At 36.1% G+C, this 25,509-nt stretch overlaps 1 protein-coding gene across 1 annotated transcript in view; it reads left to right on the forward strand.

The window, feature by feature from the left end:
* The first annotated feature begins 2,947 nt into the window (after positions 1 to 2,947).
* The window catches only part of B4GALT4 (beta-1,4-galactosyltransferase 4), a 31,949-nt gene continuing 9,387 nt past the window's right edge, over positions 2,948 to 25,509 (forward strand). Inside the window, exons 1-2 of the mRNA XM_044666759.1 lie at positions 2,948 to 3,185; positions 22,496 to 22,728. Coding sequence (XP_044522694.1) covers positions 2,948 to 3,185; positions 22,496 to 22,728 — 471 coding nt within the window. The remainder of the gene's footprint in view (positions 3,186 to 22,495; positions 22,729 to 25,509) is intronic.

Genomic DNA, 25,509 nt, shown 5'->3' on the forward strand with positions numbered 1-25,509 from the left:
ACCAGAAAATGCAAATTAAAACAACTTTGAGGTACCATCTTACACCTTTCAGATTGACTAAAATGACAGAAGGGGAAAATGACAAATGCTGGAGTGATGGCGTGAAAATGGGGATACTAATTATTTTTATTTTTTACCAATTACATGTAATAAATTTCCACATAAGTTTTCCCAACTTATAATATAGAATCTTATAGAAGATAGATCTCCCTCTTTCCCTTCCCTTCCCCCTCCTGGTGCTGGCAGGTGATTTGATCTGGGTTATACATGTATTATCATGCAAAACATTTCCATTTTGTTCATTTTTGTAAGTGAGTAATCGCATAAAACCATAACCTCAAATAAACAATTGAAAAATTGCTTGCTTTCATTTGCATACTCACTCCAGCAGTTTTTTCTCTGAAGGTGGATAACATTCTTTGTCAGAAATCCCTCAGAATTGTCCTAGATCATTGTATTGTCCATAATAGCTAAGTTTATCACATTTGATCATTCTGCAATATTGTTGTTACTGTGTATAATGTTCTCCTAGTTCTGTTTATTTCACTCTGCATCAGTTCATGTAGGGCTTTTCAGTTCTTTTTTTTTCCTTTTTTTGAAATCTTGATTTAATTAATTAATTTAGAGCATTTTCCCATGGTTACAGGATTCATGTTCTTTCCCTCAGTTCTCAATTCCACTTTTCAGCTCTTTCTGAAATCATCTTGTTCATCATTCCTTACAGCACCATCATATACAACAATTTATTCAGCCATTCCCCATTTGATGAACATCCTTTCACTTTTCAATGCTTTGTCACCACAAAAAAGAGTAGCTATAAATATTTTTGAACAAGTAAGCTATTCCCCCCCCCCCCCTTTTTTAAATCTCTCTTGAGATACAGACCTAGTAGTGATATTACTGGATCAAAGGGTATGCATTGAGGACAGCTGGGTGGCTCAGTGGATTGAGAGCCAGGCCTAGAGACAGGAGATCCTAGGTTCAAATCTGGCTTCAGACACTTCCCAGCTGTGTGACCCTGGGCAAGTCACTTGACCCCCATTGCCTACCCTTAGCACTCTTCTGCCTTGGAGCCAATACACAGTATTGACTCCAAGATGGAAGGTAAGGGTTAAAAAAAAAAAAAAAAAGAAATCTATGGCTTCTTTCAAGTCATTTATTTAAATGTTGAATAAAAATGGATCAAGACTGGTGATCCAGGGGGCAGCTAGGTGGCTCAGTGAATTGAGAGCCAGGCCTACAGACGGGAGGTTCTGGGTTCAAATTTGGCCTTAGACATTTCCCAGCTGTGTGACCCTGGGCAAGTCACTTAACCCCCATTGCCTAGCCCTTACTGCTTTTCTGCCTTGGAACCATTACACAGTATTGATTCTAAGATGGAAGGTAAGGTTTTAAAAAAAGAGAGTATGCATTGTTTTATAATCCTTGGGGCATAATTCTAGATTATTCACCAAAATGGTTGGATCTCAACCATTCTGGAAGGCAATTTGTAATTATGATTCAAGGTTTGTAAAATAATGCATACCTTTTGATCCAGCAATGTCACTACTAGATCTGTTAGCCAAAGTCATCAAGGAAAAAGGAAAAGAACCCATATGTTCTAAATATTTATAGCAGTTCTTTTTGCGGTGGCAAAGAACTAGAAATTCAGGAGATACCCATCATTTGGGGAATGATTGAATAAGTTCTGGTATATATATGATTGTGATGGAATTCTACTGTGCTGTAAAGTGATGAACAGAGTGATTTTTAAAAAAAATATGGACAAACGCATGAAATAATGAAGAAGAAAATGAGCAGAACTGAAAGTTGTATACAGTAATAGTTTGAAGAATAAATGTGAATGATTAAGCTATTCTGAGTTATATAAGTATTTAGATCTACTACAAAGGACCTAAGAAGGAAGATGCTCTCTATATCCAGAGAGAGAGAACTGATATATGGAACTGTGTATTGTATAGTTTCACTTATGTGTCTGTCAAATGTTGGCTTTCTCTCATGTAGGATTAGGGAGGAAAATAGGGAAACAAATATTTTTTAAAAATGCATGTAAGGGAGCCTGTCACAATCTCTCCTCCCCTTCTTATTCCTATTTCCTTACCCCTCTAAACTACTCACATTTTTTTTTGTCCCTGAAAATTTCGTTTATTTATTTATTTATTTATTTATTTAAGGGTGTTTTTACTTGCTTACGTGATTTATGTTTTTTTCTCCCTCCACCCCTCTCCCATAGCCGACAGGCAATTCTGCTGGGTTTTACATGTGTCATTGATCAAGACCTAATTCCATATTATTGATATTTGCACTGGGGTGATCATTTAGAGTCAATATCCCCTATTTCCCCATTGACCTATGTACTCACATATTTTTGAAAAAAAAAATGCCCCCCATGAGTTATTTATCTCTAAAAACAAATTGTTGGTAAATTGATCATATCCATCCAACCAGGTATGTTGTGTTTCCTAAGTTTTTAAAGGTTGTATATTTAAGGGAGTAATTTTAAATATAAAAGAATGATAATAGCTAAAAATCTATGGAATATTTTTAAGGTTTTCAAGATTATTTCATCTGATTCTCACTATAACCAGTGGGAACAGAAACTGGTATCAGCTCCATTTTGCAGCTGAGTAAGTGCAGGCTGAATGAATGAGTCAGGAGTGGCTGAGGGCCACGTAGTGTCTGAGTTTTCCTGACTCCCAGTCCAGCACTATACTACCAAGCACACATACACCTAATTCACATATCCTCATATTTCTGTTTGAGATGCTTATTTGAAATGAAATATCTTTTGTGATTATTTTCCAGAAATTATTCCAGGCATAACCATGGAAAAAGAATTGCCATTGGTGTACCTGTCTCTGAACAACTTGTGATTGGATTGTGGAACCTCTTTTCTCCCCTGCCTCATGAGAGGTGGTGAGGGACATCTTCATCAGTCTATTAAGACATGGGTATAAACTTGAATTTTCAGCTTTCCTGTAAATTCAGATTGTTGCTGTTCTTTGCGTTATGCATATTGGTTATTGGATGGGTCACCTCAAACTACCTGATTGCTGCCATCCAGGAGTTTCCTAAAGTAAAGATTTTCAACAGGGCCATAACTTGGAAGGACTTAACATCATCTAATAAGGCTTCCTTTTCAAAATTAAAATTGGAAAAATGTCCTCTTTTGTCTCCACACCTGAGTAAGTATTTCATTGCTTTTTTTAAAAAAAATTTCTTTGTATGTGATTTTTTTTTAGCATAAGAAAATGAGGAAATTTCTATCAAATCACATCTGGAATTTTGAGTTTTAATGTTAGAGGTGTGTGTGGGATCTGTAGATTCAGAGCCAGAAGGGATCTTGGAGTTCACTTGGTCTTCTTTTCTCCAGTGGCTCTAGAATAATGTCATAGCATTTATAGAGCACTTCAAGGTTTGCAAAGTGCTTCACACATGCTATATTATTTGATTTAAGGCAACTCTATGAGGCAGGTGCTATTATTATCTCTATTTTGCAGATTAGGAAATCTGAGGGTGAGGGTAAGAGACTTGCCTCCAATGCACAGCTAGAAATATGTTAGGCTGGATTTGATCTTCTTGACTCTTCTGTCCACAGTACCACCCAACTGCCAAGAGCTGAGAGCCTTCTTGTGCTCCCTGGGTCCAAGAGGGAGGATGGCAATTAATTTGAGGTTGGCTGCCCTTTAGGGTTGTTTTTCCTTTGGGTTCTATTATATTTCTTGTGTATTGTCCTGGATTCTGCCCTCTTCAGACGTATGTGTCTCCCTATGTTTCTCCGACTTTTATTTGTTGTTTTTTATGATCGAATAATAGCAGTACTCTGTTATGTTCTTATGTCACAATCTGTTCAGCTATTCTTTAAATCTCTCACTTGCTGTTTTGTTTTTGCTGACACAAAAAGGTTAGCAAATATTTATGGAATGTCTTCTGTGTGCTCTCTACCTTAGAGCCCTTTCCAAATCTCTCAGGTATTTTAGGGTTTTTTTGTACTTTCCTACTGTCTTAGAATGAATACTAAGGGCTAGGTAATGGGAATTAATGACTTGCCTGGGATCATAAAGGTGGGAAATGTCTGAGACTAGATTTGAACCTAGGAACCCCCATCTTTGCACCTGACTCTCAGTCCACTTAGCCACCTCGCTTCACCTCTTCAGGTATGTTTTAAGGGCTGTATAAGTGGTTCTTAAATTTTTTTTTGATTAAATTTATTTATTTTAAAAATATTTTTCTATGATTACATGATTCATGTTCTCTCCCTCCCCTCTATCTCCCTTCTTCGGAGCTGCAAGCAATTCCACTGGGTTATACATATATGATTACTCACAACCTATTTCCCTATTATTCATTTTTGTAATAGAATAATCTTTTAAAACCAAAACCCCAAATCCTATATCCATATAAACAAGTGATATCATATGCTTTTCTTCTGTGTTTCTGCTCCCACAGTTCTTTCTCTGGATGTGGATAGTGTTCTTTCTCAAAAGTCCCTCTGGATTGTCCTGTATCATTGTATTGCTATTAGTAGCAAAGCCAATCACATTTGATCTTTCCACATTGTTTCAGTTTCTGCATACAATGTTCTTGTGGTTCTGCTCATTTTATTCGGGATCAGTTCATGGAGGTCTTCCCAGTTCTTATAGTAACAAGCAGTTCATCATTCCTTATAGCCCCATCACAGTGCTACAATTTATTCAGCCATTCCCCAATCAAGGGACACCCCCTCATTTTCCAATTTTTTGCCACCACAAAAAGTGCAGCTATAAATATAAGAGGTTCTCTTGTCTCAACCCAAGTGTTAATATTATCAGGAAAAAAATGACTATGTTATGAGGGGGAAAATTGAATAAAAGAGTAACAAATTAGGATGGAAAAATAAGAGATAAAACTTGAATGAAGAAAAAAGAATTAAAGAAAGGAAAGGATCAGATTCAAATGGTTTTGGAAAGTGAAGATTTTTATTTTTTTTTAAAAATTAAATTAAAATTAATTTAAAAAATCTAGCCTCTCTCTCCCCTCCCCACACCATAGAAGGTATTATCTGGCAAAATATATAGATTGTGTCTTTGTATTTCCACTTCTCAGTTTGTTCTCTGGAGATGGAACGTTCAGAAGTTACTTCTTTTCCTTTTTTCTTTTTCTATTTTTTTAAACCCTTACCTTCTGTCTTAGAATCAATACTCTGTATAAATTGGTTCCAAGGCAGAAGAGTGGTAAGGGTAGGCAATGGGGGTTAAGGGACTTGCCCAGGGTCACACAGCTGGAAAGTGTCTGAGGCCAAATTTGAACCTACAACCTCCCATCTCTAGGTCTGGATCTCAATCCACTGGGCTACCCAGCTGCTCCCTTTTTCCTTTTTTTCTTATAAACTCTAACCTTCCATCTTAGACTCAATACTATATATTGGTTCCAAAGCAGAAGAATAGTAAGGGCTGGGCAATGGAGTTAAATGACTTGCCCAGGGTCTAGGAAGTGTCTGAGGTCAGATTTGAAACCAGAATCTCTATCTCTAGGCCTGGTTCTTTATACACTAAGCCACCCAGCTGCCTCCACAAGTAATTCTTCAAATATTAAATCTATAGCTATATATAATATTCTCTTGGTTCTCCTCAGTTCATTCTTCATTGTCTTATGTGGTTCTTTCAAAAAAAATTAATCTGCTCAGTTTTTTACAGTGCTAGGATTCTATTACAATCATATACCACAATTTGTTTAGCTATTTCCCAATTGATGGACATCCCTTGGATTTCCAGTTCTTTGTCACCACAAAGGGAGCTGCTATAAATATTTTGGAACAAATTGGTTCTTTTCTTTTTTCTTTGATCTCTATGGGTGGGTCTAAGGATAACACAGTTTTATAATTCTCTGGGCATAATTCCAAATTGCTCTCAAATGGTTGGATCAGTTCACAGTTCCATAAACAGTGTATTAGTGTCCCTATTTTCTACATCTCCAACATTTATCATTTTGCTCTTTTGTCATTTGAACCAATCTGATGGGTGTGAGATGATATTTCAGAATTGTTTGGGTTTGTATTTCCCTAATCAGCAGTGATTTGGAGCGTTTTTTTTTTTTATGTACCTATATGTTGCTTTATCCAAAAACTGTCTGCAAATCTTTTGCCCATTTTATCATTTAGGAGGTAGCTCTTATTTCCACATATTTGACAAAGTTCTCTATGTATTTTAGATTTGAGACCATTATCTGAGGTACTGTCCAGGAAAAGTTATTCCTAATTTTCTGCTTTCCTTCTTTTTTTACTTGAAAATTTTTATTTAATTAATTAATTTAGAATTTTTCCTCATGGTTTCTGCTTTCCTTCTATTCTTGGCACCATTTGTTTTATTTGTACAAAAAAATCCCTTTTAATTTAATGTACTCAAAATTAACCATCTCACAATGCTTTCCATTTTTGTTTGCTCATAAACTTCTATCCGTAAATCTCAGAGGGAATATGTTCCCTGTTCTTCTAATTTGCTTATATCTCTTTTTAAATCTAGCTCATGTGTCTATTTTGATCTTATCTTAGTGAATGGTGTAAGATATTGGTCTATATTTAGTTTCTGCTGACCTGCTTTCTAATTGTCCCAGGAATTTTCACCAAATGATGATTTCTTATTGCAATAGTCTGGATCTATATTTTTGTCAAATACCAGGTTACCATATTCTTTGGCTCCTGTTTATTATATGTCTGTTCTTTTCCACCAGTCTACCTTTCTATTTCTTAGATCATTTTTATAATACAGTTTAATATCTGGTACTGCTAGACCAAGATTTTGTTTTTTTAGGTAGCTTTGACTTTAAGATGAAAGACATGCAGACATTTATTGATGCAGCATCTGCCCAAGGAGAAGGGAGGTCACTAATGGAGTTGATGATTTAAGAATCATTTGATATAGTGGCTCAATGAGTGGTTTTAGAATAGACAGTGCCAGGGATATTGGGGGTGAGGTATGAGGAGCTCTGAACTATGCCCAGAGACATGTGAGAAGGAAGTAGATTAAATAAAGAAAAAGAAAGACCTGCAGAGGTAGGAATGGTATTTTTATAGTGGAAAGCCTAAAAGCTATAAAAAGGATGAGATGTTGAGGGCTATAAGGAAGTTAGAGAAGATAAAAAAGGAATTTGATTAGGCAACTGAGAGGAACAGCCGTATAAAATCTATAGGAAGTTGATAAAAAAAATTTTAATTAAAGCAGTGAATCTTAACCTGAAGTATATGAACATCTTTTTATTTACTTTATACATTTTAAAATATTATTCTGAGGAGTCATTAGGCTTTTCCAGGAGCCTGTGACACAAAAAAGGTCATGAAGTGAACGGGAGGTATGGAAGCCTGAGCAAAGACCTAACAGAAGTTAGATGGAATTGAGTCAGTAGGTCCCCGAGAACCTGGAGTAGAAAAAGTTGAGAATTAGCCAATCGGCAACACATACTCTTTTGCATCTAGTATTAATTTTCTAAAATGATTTCTTTCTTATTTGAAGTGCAGCAATAATGCTTTCCTTTTTTACTTTTCAGGGTATGGAGGATTAAATGAGATTTCAAAAGTCCGTTGAAAGGGCTAGACTATTATATAACTTAAAGTAGTAGGACTATTGGAGAATATTCTGTCTTAATAAACCTAAGATGATGGAATGTAGATAGAAAACTTCTTAGAATCATGAAGACCCAGTTCACATCCTTCCTCAAATACTTGAATAACTATGAGATAAGATACTGGATGAGTCATTTAAAATCTTTTAGCCTCATCCTTATCTGCAAAATGGGGATAATAATATCACCTACTTCAGAATTAGGGTTGTTTAAGGAACAAATTGGTATAGTAGAGTGCTGGGCCTGGAATCAGGAAGACTCATCTTCCTCAGTTCAATTCTGGCCTCAGACTCTTACTACCTATATGATCTATGGCAAATCATTTAACCCTGTTTGCCTCAGTTTCCTCATCTGTAACATGGGCTAGAGAAGGAAATGTCAAACCATTCCAGTATCTGCCAAGAAGAACCTCTCTGCCAAGAGAACCTCAAATGGGGTCATGAAGAGTCAGACACAACTGAGTAAGAATCAAATGAGAGAAGATATTTAAAGTGCTTCGCATACCTTATCTAAATGTTGGCTATTATTTTTTATTTCTAAGATCACTTAAAAGCTGATTCCTTCTATAGTAAATTGGATAGAACTTCCCTTCCAGCTTTAAATATATGCTTTGCTTCATGGATATAAGAAATTACTTTACTCATTTTACTAATTTGCAACCAGAAAACCCCAGATAGAGAAAATGATGTAAAATTATTTGCATTTTCTTCCACGTAGGTAAAAGTAAGTAAAAAAGTAAAAAAAAGTAAAAAAATCATATTCTTAAGGCCTAAAAAATCCAGGGGAAAAGAAGCTTTGCCTTTTTTTCCCCCTACCTTTTGACTAATCATATTTAGAATTTGAGTCATAGAATCAGAGATTTAAGGCTAGAAGTAACTTTAGATGTTTTTCAGTCCAAGCCTTCTTTATAGATGAATGAATGCAAAAGCATTTATTAACTGCTTGCAATGTGCCAAGATGTGTTAAGCACTTGGATATAAATACAAGCACACAAGATAGTCCCTGTTTTCAAGAAACTTACATTCGGATGGAGAAAACAACCCATGTAGGGGAGTGCTAGCCAGGGAAGAGTGATAATGGGGAATTCATTAACTAATGATAATGTATTCAATTGTCCTTTGAATGATTGGGAACATGCTTTTCTAGAATTATTTGGACTTGGGAAAAGAGCCTCTTCTGTATTCTGTCCAAGATTCTCTTCGTGAGCCAATTATATAGTCATATCTGGGGGAGAAGCTCTAGCCACATTGTGGACATATTATGACAGAATCTTCTTTAATTACCACTACTTTAAATTGTACAGTTTTGGACAAGGAAGTCAGAGGAAATCATGGTTGAAGTCTTAAAGTCAAGGATGGGCATGTCTTTTTTTTTTTTACCTTGTGTCTTAGAATTGATACTAAGTATTGGTTCTTTCTTTTATTCCAAGATATTTTATTTTCCCAATTACATGGAATAACAATTTTCAACAAATGCTTTCCAAAATTTTAAGATCCAAATTGTCTCTCTCCCTCCCTTCCCTTTCCTTTCTCTGTGATGGTAAGCAATTTGATCTGGATTATACGTGTATTATCATGCAAAATGTACTTCCATATTAGTTGTTGTTGTGATGTTGTACCCAAATTTTAATACCTAACCCAGGTTCAATCATGGCCTGAGGAAGAATCACACTGACAATGCAATATGCACGAAGAGGCTCATTCTTTACTAGCAATAATAGCTAGGGTCGCTAGGCAGAGAGGCATGCCTGAACGACCCCTTGGAATTCTCAGCCAAGAGTTTATATAGAAATGTTTGGGGAAGGGGGTTGGTACATACATAATTATCAAGGTAGTGTCAGGGACAGGTGGTCAGGAAGCATCTGGGGAGGGGGGGGGTTCAGGGTCAGGGGTCTGGAAGCATTTGGCAAATATACATTAAGTAGGCAAATATTGAAAAGCAGGCAAACATAGACAAACATTCCTCAAGAAGGTTAAGATTAGCTTCAGTTTTAGGTTTATGATAGGGGGAGATAAGGAAGACTGTGCTGGGAAACCTTGGAGGCTGGGGGTAGCTTGCCCAGGCCAGAAATAGTTCAGTAGACTGCCAGACTGATTTTTAAATCCAACAGTGAGTGAATGCTCATTTTAAAACCAAAGCCTCAAAATAAAACCGTAAATAAAGTAATGTGGGAGATAGTATGCTTTGAGCTGCATTGATTCCAACAGTTCTTTCTCTGGAGGTGATAGCATTCTTTGTCTTAAGTCCTAAGTATCAGTTCCAAGGCCATAAAGGCTAGGCAGTGGGGGTTAAGTGACTTGCCCAGGGTCACACAGCTAGGAAGTGTCTGAGGCTAGATTTGAACCTAGGATTTGGCCATTGCTCTCTATTCACTGGCTTCCCCCAATCACATAGCTAGACAGTGTTTGGCAGAGCTGTGATTTGAACCTCTGACTCCATCTTCAGCCCTCCTTCTTCATGGGAGTTTGTATTTGGGGTGATGGGCAGCCATTTGATTGTATTTATGACGCATTAAGTGGGTGTTTGTGTTCCATACAGGGCACATTTAGTGATAATTAATAATAATTAATACTATGTCCTGGTCACTCCATATATAGACTAAAACAATGAATGTTTCTTCCCACAAAGGGCAAAAAATTTTCCTGGGGAAGGGAGGGGAATAACATGGATGAGATGAGTTAAGGGCAGCATGGCTAGAAAATAGAGAGTAAGTTCTGAGAGGGAGGTTGAGGAAAAACTCCCACAACTAGGGAAGATCAAGGAATGACTTTTTGTGCTAGTTGGCACCTGAGGTGAACCTTCAAGGGAGGTAAGCCCTGGGGGGTGGGGGGGAAGCCATCTCAGGCAGTGGAGAGAGCCTATAGAAAGGGAGAGGGGCAGTGATTGTAGAGTAGTCTGTGCCGGCAACACGCTGGCCAGTTTGACTGAAACTTGAGGGGAAGGGAGGATAGGGGGAAAGGAAATTAATCTAGAAAACTAGGCTGGTGACAGGACGTGAAGAGCTTTAAGTGCCCAGAAAAGAAGTTTATATTTTAATCTCCAGGCAAAAGAAAGCCACTGAAGTTTCCTGAGCAGGAAGTGTGAGGTGATCAGTGATCTGGTCCTATGGCCCTGTAATTTGGGGAGCAACAAGGTGAAACTGAGAAATAAGAAAATAAGAAATAAGAGAGGGACGTTGAAAATTACATAGGCAGGTGAAGACATCATAGGTTGGTAGAAATTTTTTTTTAATCTTTTTTTTTTTAACCCTTCTGTGTATTAGCTCATAGGTGGAAGAGTGGTAAGGGTGGGCAATGGAGGTCCAGTGACTTGCCCAGGGTCACACAGCTGGGAAGTGTCTGAGGCTGGATTTGAACCTAGGACTTCCTGTCTCTAGGCCTGACTCTCAATCCTCTGAGCTACCCAGCTGCCCCCGTTGGTAGAAATTTTTAAAGAATCCTTTGAAGATAAATAAAAGATGGAACAACAAATTTTCAGGGGTACTCATTTATTTTTTTAAATTTATTTTTATTTTAAGTTTTTATTTTGAATATTTTCCCTTAGGTATATATTTCATTTTCTTTCCCTGTTCCCCCAAGCCTCCCTAAACCTCAGGGGTACTCTTTTAATTAAACGTTATAAACAAATTATTAGCATTTGTATAACATTACATAACAATTAAGATTAACAAATAGAATATTAACAATAATTAGCAAACAAATTAAACATTACAAACAAAACACAAACATAAACAAACAAAACAAAAAATTAAAACAAAGCTTGTAGCTGCCTGATATGGCTCTCTTTACAACTTACTGGTGTATAATAGAGATTCATCAATTTCCAGAAATATTCCCATTTATTTTACCAGGAATAACATAATAATCATTTTGCATAACCTATTTCTTTTTGTTTCTATATTCTGTTTGTCATTGTAGACTATTTTTGGTGAGAGAGATTGAATAGATATATTATCTGAAGTCCATTAATGTATTTGTTAGCCTTTTGTTTCATACAAATCTGAAAAGTCTTCGTAGTACTCAGAAAACTGGGTAATCTCATTGAGGAGAAAGTTACCAAAGAGCAAATTCAACAGCTAGTGAGAAGTTATTGAGTGCTGAGTGAATAGTAGAGTCTGATTTGTTATTTCAACCTAACAATCTTAATCTTTGTAATCCTTTGTAATCTTATGTACTTTTTGTTTTGAAAAACCTAATTCTGAGAGGGAATTCATAGACTTAAGGAAGGAAGGAAGGAAGGAAGGAAGGAAGGAAGGAAGGAAGGGAGGGAGGGAGGAAAGAAGGAAGGAAGGAAATCAAAGAAATGAAGGAAGAAGGAAGAACAAATGGATTTGGTGCTTACTATATGCTAGGCATAGTGCTAACTGTTTTATAAATATTATCTCTGAAAGAACTGTGGAAACAGAAATACAGAAGGAAAATGTGGTTGATCACATAGTTCAATGGGGATACAATTAGGGTTTTGATATTAAAGGATCACTCTGCTGCAAATATGAATAACATAGAAATAGGTTTTGAACAATGATACATGTATAGCCCAGTGGAATTGTTTGTCAGCTTCAGGAGAGGGGAGGAAAGGGTGGGAGGGGGGTGGAATCATGAATCATGGAATCATGGAAAAATATTCTAAAGAAAAAAAATATGATCTCTGTTGGGATCCATGACATGAAATGGATTAAGAGCCTCTGCTCCATACCTGTTTAATTCCCCCCAAGTAGAATTGTGTTATGTTCCCAGGAAATCATCCTTCTAAGCCTCTTCCCAAAGCCTTCCCACATGCTTGAATGTGCTCTTCTTCACCTCTGCCTCAGAGTCCCTCGTTCCTCAGAAAGCTCAGCTGAAAAGCCTGGGGAGGCCTTTCCTGTTCAGCCCTGGCTATGAGTCTCTACTTCCATCTGCATTACTTTGTACTTGTTTTCTCTATATTTTTTACTCACAGGGGTACGTGCCATTGCCCCCTCCAAAGAGTGTAAACTGGAGGGCAGGGATGGTTTCGTTTTTATTTTTTGTCCAATGCTTTGTACAGGGAGCTGGTGGAATCTAGGAGGCTCTGATTGAATGCCTTCTTACCAGCCCTCTTCTCTATTCACACAGCCACTCCTAGAATTTGGACTTTTTAACACCACTTTGAATTAACTTAATTGCTTTCTAATTGTCCTTTTTACTACAATACATATTTTATAGAACTTCCAAAGTGATTTTTTTTCTTCAGCATTCCACCACACCTTCCCAGTAAACTCCAATATCTTCTGTTTTATCACTTTGGAATCAAATATGAACTCCTCTCTTTGCTATTTAAAACTTTTCGTAACCTAGTTCAAGGCTACCTTTCCAGCTTTATCATAGTTTTCTACCATAAACCAACCCGACTGGCCTTATTATCCATCCATCCATTTTACGTAGCATTTATTATAGATGACACTTTCTCTTATCTTGATGTACTGACTGTTTTCTATGTCTAGAATATCCTTTTTTCCCTCCTTTCTCCTAGAGAACCCAGTTTTCTTTAGGGCGCACAGCATTTCCAGTAGTAATGGTAGTATTGATTTGATTGCTGTCTCCACAGGGGTGTGGAGGTGGCAGCAGGGCAGATAGATAACAAGACGCTCTGGTGGGTACCACTTTCCTGGTGGATGGATGGCTGTCTGGAATAGGAAGCACTGCCTAGGCTAAGTTACCATAGTGTAAATTTGTACTCACTTGCCAATGGGTTCAGCTCAGTCTTAGGACAGAACTCCCATTGCAGGGGCATGAAGTATGGTTCTTGGAAGTCTCTTTTAAGAGTTTCTCTGTCCTGAGTGAGTAGAAGAGGGGCAGTGGTAAGACAGATGAAGAGATGTCTTATTTTCAAAAATTAGCACATAATCTTTAAGATTTCTTTTTCTTCTGTCTTAAAGGCTTCTCTTATTAATGAGTACAGCGTAATAAAAAGTGGTTTAAAGTGGACAAAGGAAATGACAGAATCATAGAAATCTCAACATTTACTCTTAGTCTTTCATGAAAATATATAGATTAGTTTTCCTTAGTCTAGAGCAGTGATTCCCAAAGTGGGTGCTGCAGTGATCCAGGGGGAGCGGTGATGGCCACAGGTGCATTTATCTTTCCTATTAATTGCTATTAAAATTTTTAAAAGGGGGCTAAGTAATATTTTTTCTGGAAGGGGGCAGAAGGCCAAAAAAAGGTTGGGAACCACAGAGGCTACTAGGTTTCACAGTGGATAGAGTGGTGGAATTGGAGTTTGGGAAACTAAAGTTCAAATCCTGACTCATACACTTCTTGTGTGATCCTGGGCAAATCACTTAACTTCTCTGCTTCAATTTAAACTTTATAGCTTAACATTGCACTAAAATTTTTGAAACACCATCTATAAAGAACTTTATAGACCTTAAAATACTGTATGTAATGTAACCATGGAAAAATATAAAAAAATAAAAATTATATTAAAAATAAAAAACCATATAATTTTCTTGTAAAAAAAGAAAAAGAAAAAAATACTCTACATCAGTGCTAGCTATTATATTGAGCAATAGTAGTAGTAGCAGCAGCTATATTACTGGTAATAATAGTACTTGTTGTCATTGTCACCCTATTTCCTTCTTGATTGGAACTCAAATTCTAAATTATTCTTTGAAGTGGCCTATTCATTTCTGTTTGTGCTAGAATTTGGAAGACATCTGGGACTGAGGTAGCTTAAATTCAATGTTCGGTTCATTTAAAAATCATTTATTAAATTCGTCTATGTCCTCATGGAATATATAGCTTAGTGGGGAGATAAGACATACACATGTAATAATTGTTTTAGGTTTAGCCAATGTAGCCCAAATTAGAAAGAAAACAGGAAACTGGCTGGGGGTGGGGGGGTGGGGAAGAAGAATTTATATCAAGCTTCTCTGATAAAGATCTCATTTCTTTAATATAGTGACTTGATCTAAATTTATAAAAATATATTTATTTCTATCAGTAGCCCTTGTCTTCAAGAAGCTTATAATCTATCCAGAGAAGATGGCATGTAGATAATATAATTAGATCATATATATATATGTACATATATATATATAAATTTTAAATAATAGAAATTTATAAAAATAAGAGCCATCCCCAATTGATAAATGAGCATAGGTCATATGAATAGGTACTTTCAGAAGAAATTTTTTTAAATGGTCATATAAACAAATGTTCAAAATCACTAATAATTAGAGAAATGAAATTGAAATATCTCTGAGGTACCATTTTATACCCATCAGATTGACTAATGGCAGAAAATGAAAATGACAAATGCTATAGAGGTTATAGAAAAAGTAGGGATACTAATGCATTATTGGTGAAATTGTGAGCCAGTCTAACTATTATGCCCAAAGAACTCTAAATTTATGCATACCTTTTGACCCAGCAATACTACTGCTAGGTCTGTAAACTAATGAGATTAAAGAAAAAGAAAAAGAACCCATATGTGCAAAAATATAAAATATAAATAGCAGCTCATTTTGTGGCGGCAAAGAATTAGAAACTGAGGGGATGCCCAATAGTTGGGGAATAATGGTATATGATTGTGATGGAATACTATTGGTCTATAAAAAATGAGGGGATGGTTCCAGAAAAACTTATTCAGGAAATCTTATTTGTTTGTTTGAGCTGATGCAAAATGAAGTGCATAGAATCAGGAGAAGAATATTGTGTACAGTAACAATAATATGTCATATAGTTATCAACTGTGAAAGACTTAGCTATTCTGATCAATATAGTGATACGTGATGATTCCAAAGGATTCAAGATGAAAAGTGCTGCACCTCCATAGAAAGAATTGATGGACTCAATGCAAATTGAAGCATATATATATATATTTACTTTTTAAATTTTCTTTTTTCCCCCAATATGGCTAATATGAAAATATATTTTACATAGCTTCATTTATATAAATGGACATCATATTTCTTGCTTTCTCAATGGATGAAAGAGAGAGTAAAGGAAAGGAGAAAACTTGGAACTGAAAAGAAAAATTAAATTAATTTTTTAAAAGGATAAGTAGAAAATCTACTGGCACAGAGGAGAAGGGAGGATATTCCAAGTACAAGAAACAATTTAAACAAAGATAAGGAGGCCCCAAAAGACTCAGGTTTGTTTGGGGCAGCAAAATTGCATTTTGGTTGGTATATACATTAAGTAAAAGAGTAACATTAGAGAAGGCTGGAAAGGCAGAGTGGCAGCATATTGTAGAAGACTTGAATGCAAAGCATTTAGCTTTGAACCCTGCTTAGTAGATGATGGGGATCTCCTGAAGATTTCTGAGCAGAGAAATGACATGACCAGGTCTTTTCAAAGGAAAGATCATTTTGGCTACCTTGCAAAGAATGGTTTAGAAAAGGCTGACACAAGAATTGAGAATACCACCTAGGAAGCTTTTTCAGTTGTTTAGGCAGGCAGGAGTGAAGACCTACATTGGTGTTAGTAGAAATAGAGATGGCTGAGAGAAATTGTGGACTTAGAGTTGACAGAAAGTTATAATCTGTTAGATTCAAGAGAGAAGAGTCAGAGATAACACCAAGACTTACATTTGAGAGACAGAGCAAATGGTGCTCTCATGAATAAAAATAGTGAAGTCTGTAGGAGAAGTAGAATTAAGAGGGAGGGAAGCATTAGAGTATTGAATTTGAGGGGATGCCAAAATATAGACTGCTTCTAGATTAGGTTTGTCAGGTCTGGGATTCCTTTATCTTTCCTAGAATCTGCTCCCTGATCTTGATTCTGAGTTATTATGAATGATGAGTAATTATTGCAATAATAATACTATAATTATAATAATATTATTAATTCAATACCTCCTGACTGTTAAAAATGCACTTTGGGCTTGATTGGTCTTCCAAAGGTTCCTTCCCAGGGCATGAAGTCAGTGTTTAGAGAAACTACTACTGTGGTCCCTTTCAGCCTCTCTGAAGTTCTCCACATATGCAGGCTCTTTTGAGATCTTCTCTTTTCCCTGGCTTTCAGGCAATGCAAACCCAATCTCTATGTTTGCTAAAAATTCTTCCCCTAACCTTCATTTCATGAGATTTAGTGGTCTTGTATTAAATAGGCATCGTATTAAATGGACATTCTCACCTTTCTTTTTTTTCTCCCTGATTGTTTTTCTTGAAGAAAATTCACTATGTGGGTATAAGTAGCTGTTCTCTGCTAAGTGGTATTAGGTTTTTCTTTTGTTTCTGCTTTCCCTTGGAATTTGGGCCTCCTTCTCCATGAAAGCTGTGTAGTTGGGGACCACAAGCTCTAGGCTGCTGGGAAACCCCTTTCTAATTCTGATCTCCCCTTGTTGATTCCCTTCTTGACTTGTCTCCATTCCTTTTTCTTTCAGTGTACTGGCAGAGTTGGCATAACTCTTGGACCAGTAATCATCTCATCATACCTTTCCCTGGCCCAGTGCTTGTTCTTCCAATTTGTTATGTTTCTAATTGGATCCCCAAGGAATGTTTTTAATGAATAATATTAGGAAGAATTAGTAATTTATATAGTACTTTAAGATTTGCAAAATTCTTTATAAACAGTATCTCATTTTATCCTCACAACAATCCTAGAAGGTAGGTGCTGTTATTATCCCCATCAGTGACTTCCCTAGCAAGTGTCTGAGGCTAGATTTGAGCTCAGGTCTTCCTGACTCCAGGCCTACCTTTCTTTTCTATTCACTGTGCTATCCAAATGCCTTGGTTCTGAATAGATTTACAATAGAAGAATGTTTTACACTAATAACCAACAATATAATGAATTTCTTTATTAGAAGTATATTTCATTTATACATAGAACATATATATTAAATTTAATGGTAATTTTTCCTCAACTAAATGTAAAAACAATTTCCAACATTTCAAAGAATATTGGCTCTAATTCTCCCCCTTTCTCTCTTCCCTACTGAGATGGTAAGCAGACTCATATAGATTTTACATGTGCAATTATGTAAAATATTTTTCCATAGGAATCTTTTTGTGGAAGGAAACTCAAATAGAAAAAAAATTTAAGAAAGTAAAAAAGTTTGCTTTTGTCTGTTTTCAGACTTAGTTCTTTTTCTCTGGAAGTAGATGGCTTTTTTTTTTATTATTATGAGTGCTTTGGAATAGTTTTGGATCATGGTATGGCTGAGAATAGTTGTTATCCACATTTGTTCATTGTAAAGTATTCCTGTCACTGTATGATTTTCTTATTCTGCTTATTTCACTCTGCTTCAGTTCATGTAAGTCTTTCCAGGTTTTTCTGAGATCCTTTTGCTTGTCATTTCTTACAGCACAATAGTATTCCATTACAATTATATAATATAACTTAATCAACCATTCCCCAATTGATGGGTATCCTCTCACTTTCCAAATCTTTATCCCCACAAAAAGAGCTACTTCAAATATTTTTGTATATATAAATCCTTCCGCCCTCCCCCCCCTTTTTTTAAAATCTCTTTGAGATACAAACCTAATAATGGCATTGCTGGGTCAAAGGGTATGTACTGATATAACTCGTTGGGCACAAGTCCAAATTGATCTCCTGAATGATTGAATCAGTTTACAACTCCCCCAACAATGCATTCCTGTCCCAGCTTTCCCACATCCTCTCAAAGGTTTTTCATTTTCCTTTTCTGCCATAATAGCCAATCTGATAGATGTGGAGGGTACCTCAGAGTTGTTTGAGTTTGCATTTCTCTAAGTAATAGTGATTTAGAATATTTTTTGCATGATTATAGAGAGCTTTAATTACTCTCTTGGAGTACTGCTCATTCATGTCCTTTGACCATTTATCAATTAGGAGTGACTTGTCTTCTAATATATTCAACTCATTTCTCTTTGTATTTGAGAAATCAAGCCTTTGAGACATGTAATTTTTGGGGCACCATTATAATTACTGTGTATTACTTTCCATCTATTTACCCCTGTTTAGTTTCTGAACTCCATTTCCATAAGTTTGACCTCTTTTTTTTATCAATTCCACTCCCTTCTCTTATTGCTTTTCCTTCCTGCTTTCATGTAGGGAAGAGAGCTCTCTATACCCAATTGATTGTGTATGTTCTTCCCTCTTTGAGCTAATACTAATGAGAGTAAGGTTCACATGCTCTCCTCCCCACCTTCCCCATCTTCCCCTCTGCTGTGAATGCTCTTTCATGCCTCTTTATGTATAATCATTTACTCCATTTTATTTTTCCCTTTGCTTTCCTCCAAATGCATTCCTCTTTTTCATGCTCTAATTTAAATTTTTTTTTTTAACCCTTGTACTTCGGTGTATTGTCTCATAGGTGGAAGATTGGTAAGGGTGGGCAATGGGGGTCAAGTGACTTGCCCAGGGTCACACAGCTGGGTAGTGGCTGAGGCCGGGTTTGAACCTAGGACCTCCTGTCTCTAGGCCTGACTCTCACTCCACTGAGCTACCCAGCTGCCCCCTTTAATTTTTTATATCATCCCTCACCCTCTGTCTATGCATATTCTTTCTAACTGCTCTGACAATGATAAAGTTATTTGGCATTACAAGAATCATCTTCCCATGTAGGGATATCTAGAGTTTAGCCTTATGGAATGTCTTTTGATTTCTCTTTCCTGTTTACCTCTTTATGCTTCTCTTGGTCTTGTATTTGAAAGTCAAATTTTCCATTTAGCTCTGATCTTTTCATCAGGAGTGTTTGAAAGTCCTTGATTTCATTGAATACTCATTTATTCCCCAGAAAGATTATGCTCAGTTTTGCCAAGTAAATGATTCTTGGTTGAATTCCTACCTGCTTTGCCCTCTGGAATATCATATTCTAGGCCCTCCATTCTATAGAAGCTTCTGAGTCTTATATTATCCTGACTGTGGTCCCACAGTGTTCAAATTGTTTCTTTTTGGTGACTTGCAATATTTTCTCCTTGACCTGGGAGAACTGGAATTTAGCTAAAATATCCTGGGAGTTATCTTTTTGGGGTCTCTTTCAGGAGATGATCTGTGGATTCTTTCCATTTCCATTTGTCCTTTGGTTTTAAAATATCAGGGCAATTTTCCTTGATAATTTCTTTAAAAATATTGTCTAAGCTCTCTTTTTTTTTTTTTTTTCAGTCATGGCTTTCAGATAGTCCAGTAATTCTTAAATTATCTCTCTTTGGATTTCTTCAGTATTTTTTTGGTCCCTCCTTTCTTAAGCTCTTGAACCTTTCTCATTTCATTTACCAGTTTTTCTTCTGCTTCTCTTATTTGATTTTTAAAATCCTTTTTGAACTCCTCTATTGATTCTTTTTGGATTTGATAGCAATTCTTATTTTTCTTGAATGCAACAGTATTGACTTTGTTGTCTTCTTCTGGGTTTGAGTCTATCCTGTGACCAAAATAACTTTCTATGTTTCAGTTTCTTTATTTGTTGTTTGCTCATTTTCCTGCTTTTTTTTTTTTAGTTTAAAAAAATTGTTAAAGTTGGGCTCTGTAACTGTGATGAAAGAAGCAGTATTTCAACCTTCAGATTCTTTTTGTAGCTGCCTTCAGAGCTGGCATCTGCTTTCAGTTCTTCCAAGACAGTTTGATGTAAGGAGACATGTGTTTAATATTCTCTAGTCCTGTGCTCTAGTCAGTGAGTAACCCCAAGCACTCTTTTAATCCTTGAAACTGTGACTGGGGACCCCTGCTCCCCTGTGGATGGAAGTTATGGTGTCTACTGGTGTTCCTCCTCACTCTGCGACTTGCACCCCCGGACTGTGACCTGGTTCTGCATATAATAGGAAATATGGGCAAGAGTCTTGCACTCAGAGCCCCAAAGGGGACTCCTGTAATCTCCTGAGCAATTTTCCAACCCCCCTTTTCATCTATGGCTCAGAGTTCCAGAAGCCTTGGCTGTTGCTTCATCTGCACCCAAGACCTGTTGCCTCAGTGGGGCCTGTCCTGGCCCACAGTGCTCCACCTCCACCCTGGAGCACTAGATCCCTCATGCCAGCCTTCTAAGTTTGGGCTGAAAAAGTACATCTCCTTGTCTTTTTGTGGGTTATACTGCTCCAGAATTTGTTTTGAGGCATTATGTCATTGCTTTTTGGAGGGTAATTTGGTAGAAATCATATGATCCCTGTACCTTCTATACCATCTTGGCCAACTAATATATATATTTAAAAAATTTTTTTTTTAATTTAGAATATTTGTCCATGGTTACTTGATTCATGATTCCCTCCACCTTTCCTTCCCTCCTCCCGAAGCTGACAATCACTTCCACTGGGTTATGCATGCATCATTGTTCAAAGCCTATTTCTACATTATTCCTATTTGCAGTAGAATGATCCTTTAACATCAAAACCCCAATCATATCCCCAATGAACCTCATGATCAATACTATGTTTTTTTCTTCTGCATTCTGTTCTCACAGTTCTTTTTCTGGATTTGGATAGCGTTCCTTCTCATAATTTCCCTCAGAAAAGACTTTTTTGACTTGAAAAAGTCTTGAAAAGAAAAGACTTGAGAAAAACTTTTGTAAACCATAAAAAGCACTAATATATGTTAACCATTTGCTTTTATGATGTCACATGGATAGCCATTCAGAGTGTGCAGATGGAAAGACTAGATGTTAGTTACATTAGTTACAAGGTTAGCTACAGTATTAGAATTGTTAAAAAGTTTTATAATGTGTCAAGTCCAACCCTTCTCATTTTATAGATGAGGAAGCTGAGCTGTAGAGTGGTCATAGTTCATGGTCACAGAGACAGTGATAGAGATAATACTTACACCTAGGTCTTCTGACCCCCAAGTCCAGTGATCTTTTTTATTCTCTTACCCCAAATCCAATACCCTTTTCACTATACCATACTGAGTATTTTGTCTCATATTACATAATAATTACAGTTTTTAAAATATATTTTTTTTTCAATGAACAAACATTTATTTGCTCTACCTTCTTCCCTATCCCAAGGAAAATGGAAATGTACAGCCAAGTAAAGCAAAGACCCACTTTGGACAATCCCAAAATGTTTATTTCTTTCCACATCATAACCCCATTGTCATTAAGCTCTGTCAAAGTACAATAATATTCTTCTGCAATAAGATTAAAATTAAAATTAAATGCAGCAATATTTCCATCTTCAGTCCTCTGGAATCATGGTTTGTCATGGCATTTTTCAGAATTTTCAAGACTTTCAAGTTATTTTTCCATTTAATGTTATTATATAAATTGTTTACCTACTTCTGTTCTCTTTACTACATTGATTCATACGGTTCTTCCTAGTTTTCTCTGAAACTATAACATTTTTTATGGAATAATAATAATATTCATTACACTCATATACCATAATTTGTCTAACTATTTCCCAATTGATGAGTACTTCCTTAGTTTTCAGTGTTTTTGTTTCTATAAAGAGAGCTACTATTAATATTTTTAAACATATGAGTTCATTTCCTTTTTTTTTATAATCTCTGGAATATAGATCTAGAGGTAATATTGCTGGGTTTAATTAAAATTTTGATCTTATTGCATAAGGATATTATTGTGCTTTGACAGAGCTTAAATTAAAACTATTAGAGGATCATCAGTGGGACAGTGGATAGAGTACTGAATCTGAAATTAGGAAAACTCATTTCCTGATTTCAAATTTGGCCTCAAACACTTGGTTGTGTGACCCTGGACAAGTCGCTTAACTCTGATTGCCTTGGCTTCCTCATCAGTAAAGTGAGATGTAGAAGGAAATGGCAAACCATTCCAGTATTTTCACCAAGAAAACTCCAAATGGGGTCAGGAAGAGTCAGACATTTCTGAAAAACAACTGTACGATGACAGACTTTTAGAGCAGAAAAGTGCCTGAGTCTCTCTCCTACTTTTCTTTCCTAATAGATGCCAGAATTAAGTTTTCCCCCAGTGTGTGGGGTATGATAATTTCATCTCTAGGCACATTGAAAACTTGGAAACTATAGACTTGTTGATTCCTATGTATGTTATTTAGGAGGACCCAGCAAACTCAATTTCAAGTCAAATCTCACATGGGAAGAAGTACAGAGAGAGAATCCTAAAGTTCAGAATGGCTATTACTACCCAGAAGACTGTAAGGCTTTACAGCGGGTTGCCATCCTCATTCCACACCGGAATAGAGAAATACACTTATTGTACCTGCTGGAACATCTCCATCCCTTCTTACAGAGGCAGCAAGTGGAATATGGCATCTATGTCATTCACCAGGTGAGCAGTTAGTAGAGTTGATCCTCTTGGTCCTAAAAATGGACTCTTGGAGGGTCTATTTCACTTCATGGTCATCTTTCTAACTCTTCTTGGGTAAAATTGCTTCTTTCCAACCTTTCTTGGGTAAAATTGCCATCATTCAACCTTGCTTGAGTAAAATTGCTATTATCTTTCTTTTTTTTAATCCCTGGAGGGGAACAAAGACATTTTTTTTATTCCATGGTATGTGCATTCCATTTGACCAAATTCTGGTAAATTTTACTGACTCTTAAATGAACTAATAGGCTATTCTTTGCTTTTTTTTTTTTTTTATTAGGAGTGTTTTCAGGAATTACCTTCCTAGACCTCTGCAGTAGCCTAATTGATCTTTTCCTTTTCCTGTATCAGCATCCTCCAATCTACCCTTTATAGGTTATAAGAAAGATCTGGTCACACCAACTCCTATTCTCAAAAATTTTGAAGGGACTCTTTATTGACTTCTAAGCAAAGTTCAAATGAAAAGTTTGATTAAATTCTCACCTTAATATTTCTCAGAATATTTGTTGTATGCCAGATAAGCAGAGTTTAATTTTTTTATAATCAAAAGTGATTATTATATGAGCAAGGACTAGGAAGAAGCTTTATTTGACCATAGCATGTACTCTAGTGCCTTTTGTTGTACAGTGGCTTTGGAAGTCCTGATGGGAGGCCCCATCATTGGCTACTTTGCATTTTGTCTCTCAGTAGTTAATTAAAATAGTTGTTCTATTGACTTTATTGTCATCAGTCAATTTTATTTCTTTTTTAATACTTTATTGGCTTACCAGGGTATCATCTAGTTGTGAAAGACTTCACAGTTTTCTTGAAAAAGTATAGCATAGTGAATTTATATACAGACTCTTAAAATACTAATATAAGGTGTAAGAAAAAAGATATAAAAATTATATGTATTTTCTATATCACTAACCAAAAATGGGAGTGGAGGGGATTAAGAACGAATTTTTTATGTTATTATTTAGAATAATAAATTTATATATATATGTAATTAGTTTTAATAATGATAAAATGAATCTTATGTGATATATATGTATATTATTATATATATTTATTAGTAGTATGACTTTAGTTGTCTGCAAAAGGAAGGAGATTAGAAGACAGATCTCCAAGGTCCTTACGGTAAAGAAATATATTCCTTTAAGTAAAGTGCATCAACTAAACTTCTTTGTAAAACTTGAAAAAATAATGATTCTGGGGCAGCTAGGTAGCATAGTGGATAGAGAATCAGGTCTAAAGAGAGAAAGTACTAGTTTCAAATGTGGCCTCAGACACTTCCTAACCATGTGACCCTGGGCAAGTCATTTAACATCAATTGCCCATCCCTTATGGCTCTTCTGTTTTGGAACCACTACTTAGTATTAACAGAAGGTAAGGATTAAGGGGGAAAAAAGATTTCTTTGGCATACAGACCCAGTGGTGGAATTGTTGGGTGCAAGAATATGCACATTTATTTTCTGAGCTTGTTTTTCTGTCTTTGTTCTACCTCTTTATTGATCCAGCTTTCAGCTGTCTTTCTATATTTTCAAATATCCTATGCTATTGTTTATTTTATTTTAATTGAAAAAACTTATATTCCATCTTTGAATCAATATGGTGTGTCTCTAGGCCTAGTTCTCAATCCAGTGGGTTAGCTAGCTGCCCCCTATTGTTTATTTTTAATGAGCATTGTCAACTCCCAAGATTTCTTTAGCTGAATTCACTTTCATTAGTTTCTCCTGGTTTCTTAGTTACTTCCTCCTCCCTCTTTTTCTTCCCCTCCCATTTTAATTTTTCCTTAGATTCTTTGAGTGTTACCTATTTTAATGTACCTTCTTGTATTTCTTGCACCATTTCTTATATGCTACTCCTGGAATTATTTTTTTAAACCCTTACCTAGAGTCTTAGAATTAAAAACTATGTATTGGTTCCAAGGCAGAAGAGCTGTAAGGGCTAGGCAATGGGGCTTAAGTGACTTGCCTAGGGTCACTGCAGCTAGGAAGCATCTGCTTTGAACATAGAACCTTCCATCTTTGGGTCTGGCTCTCTACCCACTGAGCCACCCAGCTGTCCCCTGGTATTCTTTTGATGACCATTTATTCTGATGCTTTCCCCTTACTTCTCTTAAACTATATCAAAGATTTTTAAAATTAGAATAAAATTTTTTTCAATGAACAGTCATTTATTTAGTCTTCCTCCTACCTACCTTCTTCCTACTGGAAAAAAGATAAGTGGAACAAAACTCTGGCAAAAAATATACCTAGATAAACAAAACAAATCCCCAAATTGGCAGCATGCAGAAATATAGGTTTCATTCTGCTTGTTTATTTCATCCCCTCTTTGTCATGAAGTCCTAATGTTATATTTTTTGTGGTCTGTATATTCTTCATGCTCTTTGTTTAAATTAATATTGAATGGGGGCAGCTAGATAGCTCAGAGGATTGAGAGTCAGGCCTAGAGATGGGAGGTCCTAGATTCAAAGCTGGCCTCAGACACTTCCCAGCTGTGTGACCCTGGGCAAGTCACTTGACTCCCATTGCCCACCCTTACCACTCTTCCACCTAGGAGCCAATACACAGAAGTTAAGAGTTTAAAAAAAATAAAAAAAATTAATATTTAATGTATACTTGTGCCCATTTTATAGCATTTGGGGCATATTTTTATAATTATAGCAACTTTTATTATTGTTGTAACTTTATTTTTGGATGTTATTGGTCATTGTAAATAGATCTCTTTAGGATTATAGATCTGGAACTAGAAGTAACCTTA

Source organism: Gracilinanus agilis, chromosome 3 (assembly GCF_016433145.1).
Source record: "Gracilinanus agilis isolate LMUSP501 chromosome 3, AgileGrace, whole genome shotgun sequence".
NCBI lineage: Eukaryota > Metazoa > Chordata > Mammalia > Didelphimorphia > Didelphidae > Gracilinanus > Gracilinanus agilis.